This window comes from Colletotrichum costaricense (genome assembly GCF_030867565.1).
Source record: "Colletotrichum costaricense strain IMI 309622 chromosome Unknown Scaffold_2.1, whole genome shotgun sequence".
Classification (NCBI taxonomy): Eukaryota; Fungi; Ascomycota; class Sordariomycetes; order Glomerellales; family Glomerellaceae; genus Colletotrichum; species Colletotrichum costaricense.
Window position 1 is genome coordinate 630,361 of NW_026848231.1, and position 19,400 is coordinate 649,760.

At 51.5% G+C, this 19,400-nt stretch overlaps 4 protein-coding genes across 4 annotated transcripts; 1 reads left to right on the top strand and 3 right to left on the bottom strand.

The window, feature by feature from the left end:
- Positions 1-367: 367 nt before the first annotated feature.
- On the bottom strand, positions 368-1,474 carry CCOS01_01817 (uncharacterized protein; the record flags this gene model as incomplete). Its single annotated transcript, XM_060450010.1, has 1 exon — positions 368-1,474. The coding sequence occupies one exon, from the start codon at positions 1,472-1,474 to the stop codon at positions 368-370; it is 1,107 nt and encodes a 368-aa protein (XP_060318660.1).
- A 1,887-nt stretch (positions 1,475-3,361) lies between these two features.
- On the bottom strand, positions 3,362-5,374 carry CCOS01_01818 (uncharacterized protein; the record flags this gene model as incomplete). Its single annotated transcript, XM_060450011.1, has 1 exon — positions 3,362-5,374. One exon carries the CDS (start codon positions 5,372-5,374, stop codon positions 3,362-3,364), a length of 2,013 nt encoding a protein of 670 aa, XP_060318661.1.
- Positions 5,375-8,695: 3,321 nt separating this feature from the next.
- Positions 8,696-10,105, top strand: CCOS01_01819 (nucleotide sugar dehydrogenase; the record flags this gene model as incomplete). The annotated part of the gene is made up of 1 exon (XM_060450012.1): positions 8,696-10,105. One exon carries the CDS (start codon positions 8,696-8,698, stop codon positions 10,103-10,105), a length of 1,410 nt encoding a protein of 469 aa, XP_060318662.1.
- A 1,676-nt stretch (positions 10,106-11,781) lies between these two features.
- CCOS01_01820 (uncharacterized protein) lies at positions 11,782-18,530 on the bottom strand (the record flags this gene model as incomplete). Its single annotated transcript, XM_060450013.1, has 3 exons — positions 11,782-12,278; positions 12,358-17,532; positions 17,696-18,530. The coding sequence occupies 3 exons, from the start codon at positions 18,528-18,530 to the stop codon at positions 11,782-11,784; spliced, it is 6,507 nt and encodes a 2,168-aa protein (XP_060318663.1).
- Between the last annotated feature and the right edge of the window lie 870 nt (positions 18,531-19,400).

Sequence of the window (19,400 nt, forward strand, 5' to 3'; positions counted from 1 at the left end):
CACTATACAGCCTGGCTGCTGCGATTATGTTCGTCGTCTCCGGCATTTCACATCGTCATTCTGTTCACCATCAAGCGCTGGCATCATAAGACCGAAGCAATTTATTCCCAACTTTTGATTAAAGTACCTTGTCTGTATCCCTGAGGCCCAGCAGAAGAATCGAAGTATACCCCGCATAACTCATTACATAAAATCCTATCCCCCCGATGCATAACGCTATGCTTCATGTATAACACTTATAAACCGGGCACTACAAAAACAAAAAGAAGAATAGGCTGCTGGCCTCAATGGAGGGTACATGTTTGTTGCCCTCGCTGCTAGTATAGCTACTTTTGGCCTTGGCTTAGTCCGCGTCTCAAAGACAGACTTAGGTAGAGGTAGGCTCGGCGCTGAGGACCAGACGAGCAAACTTGTTGCAGTTGCCGGTGCGAGAGTCGCAGGTAGGCTGGGCAGCCAGGCAGGTAATGGTGGAAACCGTGTAGGTGGAGTACTTGGGCGCGACGCTCGCCGTTTGGGTGCGCGTGATATAGGCATAGCGGTACAGGCAGACGCTCTGGTCAGCAGGAACGGTGGCCGTCTGCGTGATCGTAGCCGTGGCCGTCTCCGTGACGGAGGCAGTGATGGTGGCGTTGACAACCTCGGTGCGGTAAGCCGTGGTGGGCACGATCTCAGTGGAGTAGATGGTCGTAGGAACCGTGGCGATATTGTACTGGGTGGACTCAACGGTGGCGACTTCCGTCTCGTAGACCGTGGTGTCGACGACGGCGGTGGCGGTGGTGTAGACGGTGCTTCCGAGGGTGGTGATCTCGTTGACGGTAGAGACGCGGGTTTCGGTGGTGTACTCGGTCGCGTAGACGACTGTGGGCACGGTGGTGGTCTCGTCGAGGTAAACGGTGGAGTAGGCCGTGGAGGTGGAGTACTCGGTGGAGGGGAGAGTTGTGACGTCCAGGACGGTGGAGTGAATGGTGGACGGCTCGCCAGTGACGGTAGGAGTGACGGTGACAGTCTCAGAGGCCTCAACCGTGGCACGAGCGGTGCGGGTGAGGGTAGTGGTGGATGCGGTGGTGCGAACGGTGGCCGTGAGGACGAGAGTCTGGACGGCTGCCGTGGTGCGAGAGGTGTAGGTCAGGGCGAGGGTGGTGGTGGAGGCAGTGGTGCGCTGGGTGTAGGTGAGAGTGAGGTTCTCAGTGGCGATGGTGGTGCGAGAGGTGGCCGTGTAGGTCTTGCTCTCAGTGGTGACGGTGGTCTTGATGGTCTTGGTGACGGAGGTGGTGGTGTCAATGACGGCGGTGATGGCCTTGTCGCTGAGACCGCTGGCCACGGAGGCAGGAATGGAGCCATCGCCGTCGTTGACGGCGACTGCGGCGGAGGCAGTGATGGCGGCATCTGCGGCTGCAGAGGTGCCGGAGATGGCTGCGGCCGAGACCATGCCCGCGATGGGGAGGAGGCTGACGAGAGACTTGATGAAATGCATTGTTATGAGGTGCGTTTTGTGCAAGTGAGCGACAGAAGTGAGTGACTGTAGGTGGGAAAAGAGTGGAATCTCGCAGGAAGCAAGTTGTGGGAAAGAGTGTGGGAGAGTGAGTGAGGGCTCGGTGACTGGCAGTGGTCTGAAGAGGCTGATGAGGATAAAAGATTGTGAGTATGCTCGACGATGTTCTGGTTATTATATGATGTTGAAGGTGTTGTCAGAGATGGTCTAGAACTTGGACCCTGAATCCACGAGCCTCTCACAAGATTGTTCTCCGATCTCGCCTTTGCAGCTGACATGGCATTGCGAGTCAATGTTGAGGAAATGGCATGAGGCTTGCGTGGGAACGGTGACTATCGCTCGATAGCTTACGACACACATGCGGTGATTCCGTGGTCCGCACTGGCGGTGGACCACTTTGACTTCCCCATATTGAGATGGTAGAATGGCTGGTGACCTGACACGTTGATGGACTTGGCATGTGTAAGTCAAGGCCCAGGGCCTAGCTAGGGAAACGTTGTTGATGGTCCTTCGCACATGAGCCAGTAAGATCTTGGAGGCGAATCTGAGGCTGGAGAAAGATAGCCTCCGCTAGGAATTAGCTTGCCGTTGCGCTGGTATCGTAAGAGAAGGCGATGCCTCATCAAGGAATAGACTCATCTCCGAGATTGTGGAAAAGAAAAAGTCGGTGGATATCGGCCTTCGCGGGCTACCGGGCCCAAGTCTCCGGAGCCTGCTACTTTGAACGTAGCTGTGGCAGCTACTATGCCATTCTGGTCTAATCTCAATTTTGGCATAAGGCGACGTTTTCTTGTTCATGTGCTGACCTTTATGGCGCAGTTGTTAGTTCACTAGTCTTGTTCGGAGAGGTTTCCCAACGGAGCGGGAAATTGGGGGCGGGAAGTCAAAAAAAAGCCGCGGAGGGCTCCGTCCGGGCGGCACGCGGGATGGGGACTGTGGCCGGCAATACGTACTCACTCGTTATGTGCATAAACCATCTAAGCCAAAAGGCGTATAGTATACTCCCCTCCTTTCTTCACGCCTAGATCCAGCACACCAGGGGTTAACTCAGGAGAAGAAAAGAAACGGCACCAACTTAGCTTCAATTCTGGTTAGACCTGAGTCGCCGAGCCGCGTGTCTTGAAGCTAAAATGTTAACATGGACCCCTGTTGCTGCGCAGATATGTTCCCCAGCACCCCCGGACTAAGCTTCTTCGGCTACCTGTGGCTTGAGGCACTCCGCGCTTGACGACTAGTTCTTTCAGCTCATAAACAGCAACTGCAGGCTCTTGATTGTTAAGCACCGCATCAATGCCTGCCGGGTTCCTGCATGTGATGCATTGATGGAAAGTGAATAGTGGCATGAGCACAGACGTAGCCTAAGAGGACGCTTCTGCTATGGACTTCACTGACAAGACCGAAAAGTGAAAACTTAAGCGAATTTTTGAATTGCGGTCCATGAAAGTGCTGACAGTGTTGGTCTGTGGGCTCACGTTTGGCTTACATAGAATTTTCGTCTCGGGTTATTACGGCTAAACTTGATGCATGCAGTGATTTTGCGATACCAGATGGTGAACTCCTAAGAAGCATCAAATGTGGACAAGAGAATGCCACGGCTTTATGCAGGCGCCCGAAGTGAGGAACTTCGTTTTCGACTATCGTTCAGGAGCACAGATAGTTTGAATATGTACAATGAATTTTATGAAAATTATAACTCCTCCATGTACTAAGTCTAAGCACATCATCTACACAGTATCTTTTCGGGGCAAAATACAAAAATAAAATCAACAGGAATGAATTAGGTGACTCATGTCTAAGAATAGAATGGTGAAATGGATGATTAGAAGGTCCAAACATGCCTTCAGGTGAATCATATGCCAAAGTTGTGGCTTAGAGCACTTCTGGCGGCGAGGGAGGCCGAGAGATGGGGCTTTCCGGCCTCTCAGCGCCGCCTTTGCCCTCTTCTGCCTCTGAGAGCTTATCTTTGGGAACAGGAGGCGGTGCAGCAGACGATGCGGTGACGCCAGACATGCCCCAAACAGCGTTGCCGAGATTCTTGGCAACAGCTGAGAAGATGATGATGGACATGAACGGCGAGACGAGCTTGTTGACAAAGAATCCGAGAATAATCTTGTGGGCGCGCTGGCGCAGAGCTGGCTCAACGGCCAAGCAGACACAAAACCAGATAACGGGGAATTGGCCCACCACAAGCAGCGGGAGAATATCCCAAGGGTTGAAAGCCTGGATGAGCGCGCGAATGAAGAGGATTGTGTTGAGGACGCGGTAGTACACCAGCGTCTGCCGGGCAATGTCAATGGCAGCAGCGATTCGCGTGATGAGGATCATGTTCTCGCCGCCGCAGTAGAAGTAGTTGTTGAAGTAGGCGTTGGAACCCCACCGCCGGCGCTGGTGGACGTAGTGCTTGAAGGACTGCGGCGCGACCGTCTCGGAGACGGCGTCGGGCACAAAGATTGTCTGCAGCTTGGAGGACTGGCTGAGCATGCAGTACGTCAGACGACGGTCGGTGCCGAGGTTCTGGACTTGGTGGTGGACGACCCAGTCTTCCTTGACGGGGCGCGCATATTTGGCGATGGCGCCGGCCATCTCCTCGCGGACGGCGACCATGGTGACGCAGCCGGGGAGGCAGGTGACTTTTCCGATGAAGCCTTCTGCGCGACGCCGGACGAACTGGCCAAAGGTGTACTGCAGCTGCTGGTAGAGGTTCCAGAAAGACCACTCGTAGCCCGGCTCGAGCTCGACGAGGACGATGCCGCAGCTGGCGATGGCGTTCTTTTCGCGGGCGAGGGCGTTGGCGAGCTTGGCGACGCAACCTTGGTGGATGACGGAGTCGGCGTCTGTGCAAAAAACCATGTCAAAGTTTTTGAAGCCGGTGCCTTCGGTCAGAGGCGGGAGAATAGTGCGCCAGATTTCTTCGCGGAGGAGGCGGGTGTATGTGGGCATGTTCTCTCGGGGGGCGTTGAAGAGGTCGTGGGTGAGGATGAGGGAGTCCTTCTTGCCGCTATTCTTGACCTTTTCGATGACGATGACGGGCACGTCCTGCATGAAGCCGGCGGTAATTTTGAGTATACCCTTTTTGTACTTAAGAGAGTGGTAGGGGCGTTCAATGTCGACAACGATGCGGGAGAACTCGCACTTAATGTTGCGCGGCTTTCCGTCCAAGACGATGCACATGACTTGTTTGTGCGGCTCGCAGCCATTGTCGCGGAGAGAGTAGACCGTCTTGATTAGTTGCTCCTCGCTCTCCGAGTAAGCTGGGATCAGCGAGAGAATCCATCGTTGGGAGACGGGGGCAGGTGGGCGAAAGTGCTTGTAGATAGATGTTCCGATGAGGCAGATGAGGGAGAGCAGCGAGGACAGGAAATCCTTGCACTTGACGAACAGGATGAAAACGAGTGTCGCCAAGCCGGTGTTGCCAAAGCATGCAACGGCAGCAAGTGCGATGTTGAGACAAAAGACGATGAGGATGAATGCAATTCGCTGCATTGTCAACTCTCTCGGGGTGAGCTTCTTGTTGGGGTTCAGGGGATCCGAGAGGATTGGCCAGCCGTAGTCGGTGACGAACTTTGACGGCTTCTCGGCTTGGCCATCATCTTGGCTGAGGGTGCTTCTGCCTCCGCTTGTCTTGCGTCTTCCGCTTACGTTGGAGTCCCTGGATGAGATGGACGTCCGGGGTGAATTGGGTCTGCTGTCGCTGGCGGCAGAGTAGGCATCCCACTCTCCTTGACTTCTCCAGGAGTTGGGTGTTCCGGGACGAAACACACGGGAAGGAGGCCGCTCAGATGTTGCAAATTGTGTGCTAAGCCTCTGTGATAGAGTCTTTACAGTCCAACGCTTTTCATCTGTATGCACAGGCTGTGGGCGGGAAATTTCTGGGTGACCCATGGTGTCCTGAATAGCTTCACTTTCGGGATTTGAGTGATACTGTGGACATTAGACACACTTTACGTGGTACTGAGCTGTACTCAGAACGTAGCGAGCGGAAGCGTCCGATGAGTCCAGGATGGTAGAGAGAATGGACAGGATACAGAGTATCCTTGTGAAAGAATGGCACCGACAATACGTCGGGAGTAAAGACTGGACACCACGAATGGCGAGGATTGTTGGATGTGAAGCTCAGGATGAGGATGCAACAAGAGAGAAAGAGTAGAAAGGAAACATCTCGGACTTTGCAAGAAGGCACACTTTTGATCGACTTGATCGGGGTGATTGCCGCCCCCATAGCTGCCCTCTCGTCGAGGCCCTGGAGCTTTCCATGCGAGCTCAGATCCACTAGCCTGAGCAAAATCTTGGTATTGAGGCATGTAAGATTACCCATCATCAGCTCCGGCATGACGCGGCAGAACATCGAAAAACTGCGAGGACCAAATCAGGTAGTCTGTGGTAGGTTCGGCTATCAGGTTGCTGTTGACCCAAGACCTTGGGACAGGAATACGACTGATTCCTAATGAGGCCAAGAAGCCGATTGTGTCAAAGTCAGGCCTCCATACATTGCGGCCCTAGCTCTTCCACCGCTGTCAGTCTGGGAATATACCGCAGCCTTCCGCATTCGAGCGGGCAGAGCGGTGGCCCTCAGTGCGACTGATTGGCTGTAGTACGGCAACAAAATCTCTTCGTCAGCCAAATGTCTGAGCACCTTACAAGATGCCTGGAGTCTATGAAGCTGTACCCAGGTAATATCTAGTAGACAGCCAGCCAAGATTGTGGAAATTCCCCAACACAGACTAGCTTCAGCCAGCGACTCGAGGAAATCGGATAATAACGCCGGCAGTAGTATACCACTTCGGAAAGTGCATAAAGTAAACATCGCAGGTCCGGTTCCTGGCATTAGCCCCGGGATTTCTGGTGTTGAGACGCTGGACACAAGTTAGCCGCAGGCGGCTGAGGGACTATGCATCAATAAGGGCCTGTGTAGTTCCTTTCCGTTAGCACCAATATGTGCGTAGGGGTCTAAAGCAGCTACGAACAGCGTCGAGAAAACTTTCCGCAATCCACGCCACCAAGCTTGGATTAAGCTTAAATGCCAAGGCCCTAAGTCAAGCCATGGCCGATGGGGTATGATGACCCTAGGCAATATCCAGGGATCCCGCGAGTGGCTTTCAGCCCCCAATCTCGAAGCACATTAGCGCCCCGGCGAAAGGAGTTGTGAAAATTTGCTGCAATTGCGCAATCGCCTTCCACATTGCCATTAGAAGTCTGGCCTCTTTTGCCCTCGACGTCTTGCTAGTGCTCTTGTTGCCCACTTTCCGGTCTCTAGGACGGAAGCATTGGAAGAAGGCATACGCAGTACTGTGTTTGACGCCAGTACATATGTGTCAAAGCGTATTGTCAGTCGGCCGGGATTGTCCGATGGAACAAGTTTGCTGTTCATGTCGTCTTTTAGGGCACGTTGAACTGATTCATGTTACTTGACAATACGACAGCTCCATGATGTATTTTGATCCGGAGTCATAAAGTTTTCGATATAAAAGTAAAGAGATCTAGAACCCAGATGCAGGTCCAGACCCTGAAGCTTGGCTGGATCTTGGGGAATCTCTTGACTGCGCTGATCATATCCTTTGCTGGGATAGACGTGAGACAAGACCCTCCAGGAAAGGGACGAAGGATTCGGGACGGGCCCCAAACCTCTGGGAATGGGTTATCTGGGGGACATTGTTTTACTGCCGGCGATGCCAAGTGTCATCAAACCTTTTGTTTCTAGCGGCTACTAGTTGCTAAAGCTGTGACTGGCTAGCTGGCAGCCTTACCTCGGAGCCCCTGTGCTTGTCCACCGCCCAGGGACGTTCAGCACGGTCAATGTAGTCTTGGCAGCTGACAGTGCTGGAATATGCCTGTCCAGTTGATAGAAGCTGAATGATACATCCTGGTTCTCATATCCATGTTCTTGAGGCAATGGAGAACGTATTGAGTACAGGTACCGAGCCTAAGCTCAACGGTCCGCAGGAAGAAACTCGATGAAGCCACGAAAAATGGAATCGGACAAGTCGAAGCAACGGCCGACGGCGTTGCCGTAAGCCTTGATTTGATCAAGACACACGATCTTAGTCAACGGACGTTGCATGAAGATAACTGCAGAGAAAAGGAGTTGACGCAGGAACGAGACAGAAAAAAGGAATACTAGGGGCGCCATGTGGCTTGCCTGCCGCGCTTGTCGTGAAAGGTGTGTTCCCCGGGGCTTAGCGCTCTACGCTCTAGTTGCATATCCGGTCTGTCACTTTCCTCATCGCTTAGACGAATTTGCTCCTGACTCCACCCCCTCAACATCCGCCTTTCAACTTCCTCCACACCACATACTTCCGCCCACACCCCGGACTAGAACAACACTAATAAGCTTTATGTGGACTCTCATGAGTATTCTCCTTCACACCATCAACTGCCGCCTCCCAAATAGGTAATGAGGCTGAACATATACCTGCGTCGTTCCCCAATTCTTTCCCCTGGAAGAGTGGCATTCGGTACTTCCCGATCAAGAACTCGGTTTGCCATGGATGGGGGTACCATACAATATGGATTCGCATACCATGGATGCCACTAATACGATCCACACTGATAAGGAAAAGAAAGCAGAGGTGAACTGTGCTCAGATGCCAATGAGTCCGTCAACCGTTGACGGTTGACACAATCAGCGTTGTCAATCTCGAAATCTCTCATTTTTGGCGGTACGCTATTACAACAATGTGCGTATGCTTCTGCCAAGATCCACTACCGGAACTGAGCCATGAGGCTGAACAGCGTTATTTTCTTTTGCCCCCTAATTTCACGATGCAGAAGTTTTCAACTTCATGGCGTTTTCTCGGTCTGGTATTCCGTATTGGGAATGGCGAGAGCTTGACTATTCCACCGTACTCGTCCGAACTTGTTCGCTACGCTCATCGGGCATTCAACCGATTGCGTGGAGGAGGAAATTTGCAGCACATCTTGGCAGGAGTGAGCAGAGCTGGGAAAACTTTGATGGAGATCTTTACGCAACTTCATTTTGCATCTGATTCCAATCCCTTTTCCAGCCTCAAAGATTTCCATATAATCCCACCTTCAAGTCCGCATCTACACATTCCTATTCCTCATCCACTCACACAAGATCATAGAAGAACATCATCTCCAGAAGTCCAGATCGATAGAGAACTCTAGTTGTGATACTTCTTCCTCATCTGTCTCTATCACTTCGACTTCGCTTCCTTCTCATTATTTGCATAATAACTCTTCAAAATGAGGGTCACCATCGACAAGCCATCCTTCCACAGCCGCAGCCTTTCTGTGCCGGCACCTCCTACACCTCCTCCTGAAGCATTGGGCCTCAACCTTCCCGGCTTCGACACCTTCAAGGCCAACTTTGACCTCCCCCTCACACCTGTCACGCCCCCGCCAGAGTACAAGGAGCACCCTTTCTCTCACAACGACCGTGTCCGCGACCTTTCTCCCGTCGTCGACCCCAATGACCAACCCCTCGTGGCTGTCATCGGCGTCGGCTACGTCGGCACTCACCTCGTCGAGTCGTTCTCTGCCCACTACGACGTCCTCGGCTTCGATGTGTCAGAGAAGAGAATCAGCGAGATCCGTGAGGAGCTCCCAAGCGAACGCATTCGCTTCACAACCTCCAAGGCAGACCTCCACGAGGCCACCCACTTTCTCATCTCCGTCCCTACTCTTCTCAAGGCGGACAAGTCCATCGACACCTCCTACCTCCAGTCCGCCATCGCCACAGTCGCCCAGCACGCACGACCGGGTTCCACCGTCGTAATAGAAAGCTCCGTCGCAGTAGGCATGACCCGCAGCCTTCTCGGCCCCGTCGCCACCGCTCACGGCTTCTACGCAGGCATGTCTCCAGAGCGCGTCGACCCAGGACGCATCGAGCCCCCCTGCCACGCGATCCCCAAGATCGTCTCTGGCCTCGACGACGAGATCCCCGGGTCGCTGGCCTCCGTCATGCGCCTCTACAACCAAGTCTTTGACCGCCTCGTGCCCGTTAGCCGCACAGAGGTCGCCGAGATGATGAAGCTCTACGAGAACTGCCAGCGCATGATGTGCATCGCCTTCGCCAACGAAATGGCAGACGCCTGCATCCCCCATGGCATCGATCCCTACGAGGTCGCTGCCGCCGCCGCCTCCAAGCCCTTTGGCTACATGCCCTACACCCCTTCCCTCGGCGTCGGTGGCCACTGCATCCCCGTTAACCCGTACTACCTCCTCTCCAACAGCGCTTTCCCCTTGTTGGAAGCCGCCGCCGAGAAGATGAATGCGCGACCCGCCGCTATTGCCCGCCGCGCTATCGATTCGTTGACGAGAGATGCCAAAGCTGGAGCTGCCTCGGCTCTAGTACGGCCTCGTGTTCTCGTCGTCGGTGTGGGCTTCAAGGCCGGCCAGTCTGTCCTGAGCAACTCACCGGGTGTTGACCTCGTCAAGGCCTTTGTCCGCTCAGGCGAGGTCGATGTCATGTACGCGGATCCCCTCGTCAAGCAGAGCGCCGTGCCTGTCGCGCCTCGCTTGGCTGATGAGAAGTGGAACAAGGAGACCCTTGAGACGTTCGACATGATTATCGTCGCTTTCCGTCAACATGGTTTGGACTTTGGTATCATGGACGAGCTTCGTGGCGTCAAAGTTGAAATGTGGTGCCCGTAATTTTCTCTGTGGCTTCTTATCTTCTACTTAGAGTTGTTTCTTCCGGCGCTATTAGAGGAGAGGTCAGGTGTTTGGTTTCTTTCATTCGCATTGGTTTGAGCCGATGGCTCGCCGGGGTAAAATTGCATAAAACGAAGACTTGGATAAGAGTGTGGTCATAGACTTAAACATGCCTTCGATGGCAGTCCCAATAATAATCATAATTGTTCTGAATTTTGTGCTTGGATGATCCAGTGAATGAATAGTCCATGTCAGATAGGACTTGACATCGCTTTGGTCAGCCTAATCTCAAATAAGTGAAATGCCCATCGTACCTAAGGTCCACACACTCGAGTTCACTGACCAGCATCTCATCAGTATAGAAAATATGTACTAAAATGCCCCCAATGAGGTGAGAATGAGCTACATTAAGGCTCTTACGATCATCATGACAAAAATTAACCTCAACGGCCAGTATGCACTGCTACAGACTGAGGAGAAACACAAGGAGGTCAAGGCTCACTCGAATCGCGTCAAGAACAGCCGCTTATTGGAAAGTTTTATGACAGAAGAACATTGTATGGGTCGAGGGAAAGACGGTTCGAGTAAATTCGGTGACTTTTGGGGTTGGAAATCGACTATGAGCAAGGTTCGTAGCTGCGATACGTGGGCGAAGCAAGCCATGACACTAAGTATTCGACTAGGGTATTCATAAGGGGCTTTCGTCTGAACTCTTTTCTTTGTGGACGCTTGCGTTTTAACTCTAGTGGTACCTACAACGTGCCAGCTACCAAAAGAGACTTTCGCGAGGCATCAACAGCCCCTTCTTTCTTTACAAGAGTACTCCATTTATGACGGGTTTCCCACAACAAAGGAGAGCTCTTGACCATTGGTAGCCATCGCCCTCATCGGTTTAGCCGCGACCTATTGCTTTAAAGAGCGATCATTGACTTCATTATGAGCCGCTGTTCTTCTCAGGGCTCCAAATCGGGATATGGTTGGATTTTATACGCAGATGGGGAGTTCGTATACTGCTCCACAACACTGGCCGCACTATTCTTCTCTTATTGGCCCATCTTTGTTTCGTTCTCATTTGTTCTCTTGCAAAAGAGGAGCATGATGTCAAGCTGCTTGCAAAGTTAACTTTCCCTGGTCGCTGCGTTCTTCTACTACTGAGAATCTAGGTTCCGAAACCGGTGTGTAGGACTTCGATGCCGTCCCCTCTCAACCGGACAACCGGCTTGATCTTCGACATTACTCGCTGCTACACTGGAAAAGAAGTCCTTTCATCGAAGGAGCGCTGTCAACAATACCAAGCGATGAATCTGGGCGAACAAGAGTTACCACTCTCAAGAGAGCTCTCTCCGTAAACAAGACCTGGCTAGAAAATGCTTTCTTCACATTAGCGATATTGCCGGTCCATGTTGCAAGACATAACGGTAAGGCGCTTAGAGGAGTTGAAAAACTCCACAAATTCATGTGCCAACTGAGCGAACATCATATAGCGATGGAACGACTTGGGTCGGAGATGACTCAAGGACAATCTGTTAATGGTCATGCCATCCTGTCGGCAATGAGAAGTTTGTCGGCTAGATCTCAGGACGCGTGCGACCTCTCACTGCAAATTTTCAAGCGCACTACTACAATGCTTACTTGGCTCAAGAATATCATTCAGAGACAGTTCCGTGTACGTGAAATTAGCAACAAATATGCGGCGCCTCCAGATACCTCTCTGAAACCCGGCGTATCAAGAATTCTGGTTTCTTAGCAGGGACCACATCCCTCTCCCATCCAAGGAAATCGGACCACGTATTTACTACTCCGACGAGTGATTTTGCATCGACTGCTGACCAACACTTTTCCACCGCATCCCATTGTTGTTTTGGCTGATCTTTCACGAGGTTCGGATTCGGGAGACTCTGGGCGGGTGTCCAACGATCATCCTGGTGCTCTGATGTAGGAAATAACGGCCAGTTTATCTCATCAGGCTCGCCGGCATCTTTGCCTGGGGGGTTCACGTTGCTAACCATGGCTGATTCGACATCGAAGGGCAATAAGGAATCCTTTGACACATGTGGTACTGGAGATTGAAGCTCCACACCCATCATGAGCGAGACAAAAGAATCAGATCCGTTCAGAAGGGAACCGATGGAGTTGTTACCAGATCCATGGTTAGGATCCGAAGCTTCATCATCTAAGGTAATCAAGGACTAGAGTCAGCACACTGATGCGTCACTTACAACTGCGCAACCTGTGGCAAGAAGAGAACTTACACGCTCCCCAAATGACATTCGGAACTGCCTTGAAAGCAGGTCTGAGTCGCCAATCCTTTCTCTCCTCTTCACTATCCACATGCTTAATTGAAACATGCAGTGTAGATGTCAGCGCTTTCTTGAGGTTCATAGGCTTAGCAAAGATCTCGTGCTTTTCCTCTGGAAGCGGTTTGCAACCTTTGCCATTGATCAATGCACAGTCCATGGCGAACTTGGCTTCGATGCTAAACTTGAGTGGCCCTCCTCTGACACTCCATGGTGCGTTGAACGCTTTGCCCGGGCCGTCCCTGTCGCCGAGCAATCCGGACAGGCATAGGTAAACGTGAGGCGGCGTGGCAACGGACTGCGCCATCTTGGAGTCAGATTCGAGGACTAGTTTATAGAAGCGACTCAGGTCAAGTGTTTCTTCATTGGCGGATTGTGAGGAACCGAATTCGACATCGAATCCAAACACCCAAAAGTCGACGTGCACCTTGCCACGTACAGGTGGACCTTGAATGTAAAGCGTAGCCCCGATCTCAATGGCGATGTGCACATGAATGAACCACACTTCCATGTCAAAAGAAACGCCAACACTGACGTGTCCTACTGCCTGGAAGTTGAATGGTGCGAAGTTCATGAGGAAATCTGCATAAGCATCAAACCAGGCTCGCAATCGACCCATGGAGAGAGTTACGTTAATATGCAACCCACCCATACAGACCTTGGGCGTAATCGCAAAGTATGCCTCGCCTGTCACACTCAGGTTACTTCCCAATGCCCAGTTGACGCCGAGCCGGGGAATGTTCTTCGGATATATGGTGGGCACTTCATATGCGCGATGATATCCACCGATGGTAAAGACGAAGTCTCCTTTATTCGGGCCAGAAAACCAATAGTATAACGCAAAACCGCCAGTCAGGTGACAGCTAGGATCGAGAATATAAGAGTTGGGCGATAGCTGTGCTTCAACACTAAAGCGGCCTGCGTCCGGATCCAGACTGGCTTTGAAGCCCAACTCTACTCGAGCGAACTTGTACGGGGACTTTGCGTTGGGGATATCTGCAGACGCCAGACCAAGAATGTGGAATTGTAGGCGGGGGCTCCATTGCGCAATGAGTACAGCCGTCACATCCAGCATCTCAAAGGCTGACACAGTCAGCCCCGCGGCGAGCCACATTGCATCCTTCTCCTGGAAGAACCACGGCGTTCCCCCGCCGGGTGGCTGAAGAAGGTTTGTGAGCGTGTCGACGATGGTTGAATCGGCTGAAGCTGGCGCTATCAAGGGGTACCGCGGAATGTCTTTGATGTCTGGGATGTTTATGCCCACATTGTAGCCGAATCCACCCGTGATGCCTGAAATGGTTGCGAATTCCAAGGTGATGAGAGGTCCTCGGAGTATTGCATAGACGAACGCACTCATGTAATCATCGCCCAATCCTGTGATCTTGTTCTTCTTCTTTCGACCATAGAAACCCGCGGCTTGGAACAACCACGGGACAAATCCAATGGTTATACCGCCGACGTAGAGTTCACGCTCGACATCTTCCTGATGGATCAGACCTCCCTCAATCTTCAGTGGTGGCTTGTCAAATGAAGCAGCCAATCCAGCAACGGAAACGGAAATATCTTTCACGTCGATATTCTGAATATTGATGCCGTTTTGGAAATTCATGCTAAGCTTGAATCCAAACACGGCAAAGGCCAATGGACCCATTGAGAATGTAGCGTCGAACTGAACGCCCAGGAAATTCTTTGAATATTCAAAACTTACTTGACTGATGGTAAGCGGGCCTTGCGTGTTCTTGAATGGTGCTTTGGCGCTCTTAGCTACGTCCGGACCAAGAGGAGGATCCCCCTTCTTTGGATCCGGCGGCGTGGCGCCAGTTCCATCAGGTGACTTCTTCTGAGCCGTTTTCCCGACAGGGTAGTCTAGGATCATTTGACCTTTGGCTGCGAGAGCAAAGTGAAATCCCTCAGCGAGACCTGTCGGTTTCCCACCTTGTGGACTCTTGGCTGCTGGTACGCTGGGTTGCAATAACGCGTTGACAGCATTGACTTGAGCAGGGAATTCCAGAGCGGCATTGACCCAGAAGAATCGCATTTCATCAAAGGGAACGCTGAATGTTGTTGGTAGAGGAATCTCGTCGGGTACTTTGAGACCAGTATAGGTGAGTTGAAAGTATCGGATCGGTCCTTGCTTCGCAGCTATTCTCGTCGGATCATGCAACTGCACGAATGTGGCTTTCACTTTCCCAATCCCGAGCTCAAGCTTGAACTGGACTTCACCCGTTTCACCCGTAGTCCCTGGTTCAAGGTGAAAAGAAAAGACTGGAGGGGTATCGGGACTCAGAACTTCGGCATCTCCCAGGAAGGACGGAAGCCCGTTGATGAATGTGCTGTCAGGCCCGAAAATGGCGCGTCCCACATCTCTGAGTGAGACTTTGTGCTCGATTTTCTTGGCGATTTTTGCTTCAAAAGTCCAATCGCGCTTAGCAGCGTCCTTGGCTGCCTTTCTGATATAGCTCAGGCTAATCTCAACACTGCCCGCAATCAAGATTGTTCCTCGAGCTTCGAATGTGCGCACATTGTCTTGAGAGCTGTACCCGACCAATACATCCTGGAGCTGAATCTCCTTTAGAATGTCGTACAGAACGTCCCGTGACTCTTCCGTAAAGTATTCGTAGAGCAGACCGAGACTCAGTTCTTGAATCGAGCCCGATATGGACCAGTCCGCAGAAGCATTAGCTCCAGCATTGGGGCTTGACCTTGAATATGAAAGGAATCCCACTAGCTCATTCGTGCAAGTTGGTCGGGGTCCCAAGTCATCCGGGCCAGTGAGAGTTATGCGGAACTCGAGGTTCACATCGATGGCTCCATGGTCCCATGTCGCACTCAGTGACACCTCCTCGAAATTCAAGGATGGGAGGTTCGCAGCTCCTCCGGGATCCTGGTAAGATTCACAGGCTTCTATCGTCGCAGAGACAGAAACGTACTTGGAAGCCACACGGAATTGAGCATTTGTGACGAACTGTGGGATGTTGGAAGGAAAGTTGTCCAAATCGAGTGCGTCTGGAAGCAAACTCTTCAACGACAGGCATGCCGCAGGTTTGGGCGTGAGGATCTGGAGACTGGTTGATTTCTCCCAGTCGCTGAAGGCGGCTTCACGAAGGTCTGGCCCTAGGTCGATCGGAAACCATAGTTTGCCTGACAAGTAAAATCCTCCTGTTCTGCCCACACGATAACCTCCCTCTAGATAAATGGAGATATGGTCGAGGTTCTCATCATTGGCCTCCCTTCCGAGCGCAGCATCTACTTCGATCCCTAGCTTGATCCCGCTGAATTTGCCTCTGTCGGTTAGAAAAACCTGTAGCTGGCGGAACATAACACGGCTTTGGTCATCCACGTCGTTTCCAGATTTGGTTATCTCCTGAGGAACGGCCCGGTCCAGCTTCGGTAAGTCGACACCCGAGATCTTGTCAATTAGAGCTTGTCCAAACTTCTTCACATCATTGGACTTGTCCTGAGAGGTGACGGTGAAAGTTATGCCTGTCGAATTGTCCAGTGCTAAGCTTACTTGCAGTTTAAGATCGGCGTCTTCGATCTTGGTGACTAGCAACGCCGTAATCATCAAACCGGTGCGGGAGAGAACTTTGACGTTGGTAGTTGTTTGGCCGTTCTCCAAAAAGTCTGTCCCGATCCATGATTCGCAGCGAGCAATCAGTGTGGGTTGTTGAATTTCCAACTTGATAGACGGCGGCCAAAAGTCCCTCATGAGAGAGTTGAAGCTGTCTGATATACTGTCACTGGGCGTAAACTCCAAGCGTAGACTTGTGTTGTAATTGACATCAGGGGCAAACCAAACAGCACTGCGGTTGCCATCTTCGGCGCTTAGGATCCATTGTGTCGTTCCGAAGGCTGTTTTGATGATATCGAGGCCACCTGCTTTGTTGACAGTGGCTCCTGGGCACAACTGTGTCTGATAATCACATATCTCTTTGAATGACCAGATAGAAGGGGACACTGGTTTGACAAGCCCAAAAACCATGACAGTGTGGCTGAACTCGGGCAGTAGACCATCAGGACGAAGTTTTCCAGGTCCCGAGTCGAGCTTCAGAGCCCCTGCTGCACATGCAGTATCAAAGGTGATGTTATGGGAGGTGATGATGGAGAGGTTGCGGAAATCTTCGCCTGTCAACTTCATGTCTGTTGCTTGAAGAGTAATCTTCATCCACAACATGATGCTGTCTGTGGCCTTCAAGGAGACTGGTTCGGCTGTCGGTCTCTTCTCCAGACTGATCGATGCGGTCCGTAGCATCGAAACGAAGTTGTCTAGTTCATCTGCATCCTGTAACTTGATACCTTCGTTTGCAGAGACCGCTAGATCGTTTGTGCTTGCTATAATGGTGAATCCAGAGGAAGATGTCGCCTCAGCCATAGCAGTGGGGATATTGTCGTCTAAGGCCATGGTAGATATGAATGTTGAGCTCAACAAAGGCAGAGGTCTGCTTGCCATTTGAGCAAAGATCCCAATTGTCCCTTTGGGCTTTTTCTTCTTGTTCTTCAATGCCACCACAACCGCCTTCTTTTTAATTGGCTTCATATCCGCTTTCAAACTCAGCAGCTTCAAACGAATCGAAGCTCCCGTTTTCCGCCGAGTACGTGAGTAAATGCCCAGATCCCTAACTTTCGGTGCTGAGAGCGTGGGATTGCGGTCTGGATCATCGTACATTTTTATGTCCTCATCCTCGATATAGTAGGAAGATCTGCGTCCGTCCATCTCAGCATTTTCGACCGACTCTACTTTGAGATATATGAGCGCATTTTCGCCTCGGATCAAATTCGAGTCAATGTTCGGATGGGCAAATATACTGCCGACGTGGGTGGTGAGAACAGTTAAGAGTTCTGCAAAAGCTTTGTTCAAAGAGAAGCCTGCTGTCTTCAGTCTGGCTTTCAAATCGTGCCAGGGCCGGAAATTCTCCGCGTCCATTATTGCGGTGTATTTCGCGATCTTGTCCCGCCGATCAGCGTCTTTGACCTTGTCCGCTTCGGTACCAAAGTACCATAGATTGAATTGTGTGACTTTTACAACCCAATCACTTTCCATCCACCGAGGATAGCATGTCAATAAAAGAGGACCGCGATCTGCCTTGGACTTTGCAAAATAGCATGCAATGTACATGAGTAGCTCCCAATCTAGACACACGACAAACTGTGGTTAGCTAAATTCAGGCAGCAGTCGGGGATGCCAAATCACCTGGGTGGTTATGCATGCTTCCGGCCGATATAATGATGTTGTACGGTCTGAAATTGTCGATCATAGTTGTCGGCGTAGAGCTACACGCTCCATGATGACTACATTTCATGGAAGGAATGCGTCCACCGCTGTCCCAGGCTGGTCTGAGCCATGCAACGAGGGCAGACTCTGCTGCTGCGTTCAAGTCGCCTGCGAAGTAATGCGAAACTCTGCCGTTAGGCCAGGCAATGACGGCCGCGAGGGAAGCCTCGTTCGTCAAAGTCACTTTATCTGGCCACATGATCCCAGCCGCGACTCCAGTCTGATTTGATGAAGGACCGATCAGTTTCCCCTCAATGGCAACGCAGAACATGGCAGGTCGTCCTCCACCAGCCATGGCCTGAGTTAAGACGTCGATATTCGTTACAGAACCTGGAGTCAGCTGACCAGGCCAGTCCTTCTCCAGATCTGTGTCTGAAAATATGTCGGCGCCTAGCAGGCTTGTTCCGTAGTAAACATCAGCAACCACAATATTTCTGAATTTCAACGTGCCATCGTTGCCTCTGACACCCTTCACAAACCCTGAACATTTATCAATCATCCATGCCGATGTCAGGAATTTGGTTCGGGGTGTGTCGACGCCAAAACGGAAGTAGGTTTCGACCATAGCAGTCTGTTCCATGAACGAGTTGAAGCCGCCATAGTGGTCACCATCCCAGTGTGTGACGATGACAACATCAATTTTGAAACCACCTGCGCGAGCCTGATACAGGGGTTTGATGTTTTCTAAGGTGGTGATAACTTTGCTGCTGCCCCCTCTCTTTCCTGCGTCGATCCAGACCACCTTGACACACTCAGGCAAGATTGCTGGGTTGTTGATGTTTGGCTTGGCTAGGACATGAATAGCCGCGTCCCCTACCCCTATGTTAATGTGGTAGCTGTCGACTCGATATGCCATTACGACAGTCTGACAATGATGTACGTGTCTTCTGTGACGTGGAACTACAGAACAGACAAAGTTCGAGCTGGAATTGCAGATAGTATGGGCGAGCAACTATTTCATGCAGATAACGAAATTTGCACTCGCGAGAAAAAAATGATAACGCAGATAGGATCTGAGTGTCATCATTTTCGGTACACCTCGCACACTCCAGTATAACGCTAAGGATTATAGCTGCAAGTTCCTACCCCTAGTGAAGATTGACTACCAGTCTCGCTATCCACAGCAGCACTGGGGGATGACGGTACGGCCTTCGATTAGAAGGTAGCGGGACTTCTCGGGCATGGTGATACAAGGATTCCAAAAGCATCACAGTGCAGAAGGCGGGCTGTATTACACGTAGCTGAGACACCTTGGCTAATGCATGCAACGAAGCAATAAAGCAGAATATGTGGCGCGCGGAGGCGGTGTGGCCGACATGGGCGGGCCGTGAGACATCATGGCTGATGGCTGAGACCTGAGGACCTTTTGCAAACCAATGATTAAGTCAATGCAGCAACGCCCATGCTGCAGCAGGACTTATACAGCCACAGAAATTTGCAGCCAGCCACATGAGATGCGAAGAGAACATTTATGCAGATCAGACAGAAAGAGGACTTGAAGACAGCATATCAACCAGCCACATTGGCAATATAAGGCCCTATGCTGCGGCACAACTTATACAGTCACAGACGATTGCAGCCAGCGGCATGGGATGCGGAGAGAACAATTATTCGGAAACGAAGGAAAAGTCAATAGACGACATATCAGCCAGCCACATGAGCAAGGGTCCAAAATCAATCAATTCCAAGGTCCTACTCAGCCAGCCACACACCTACCTAAGTATGC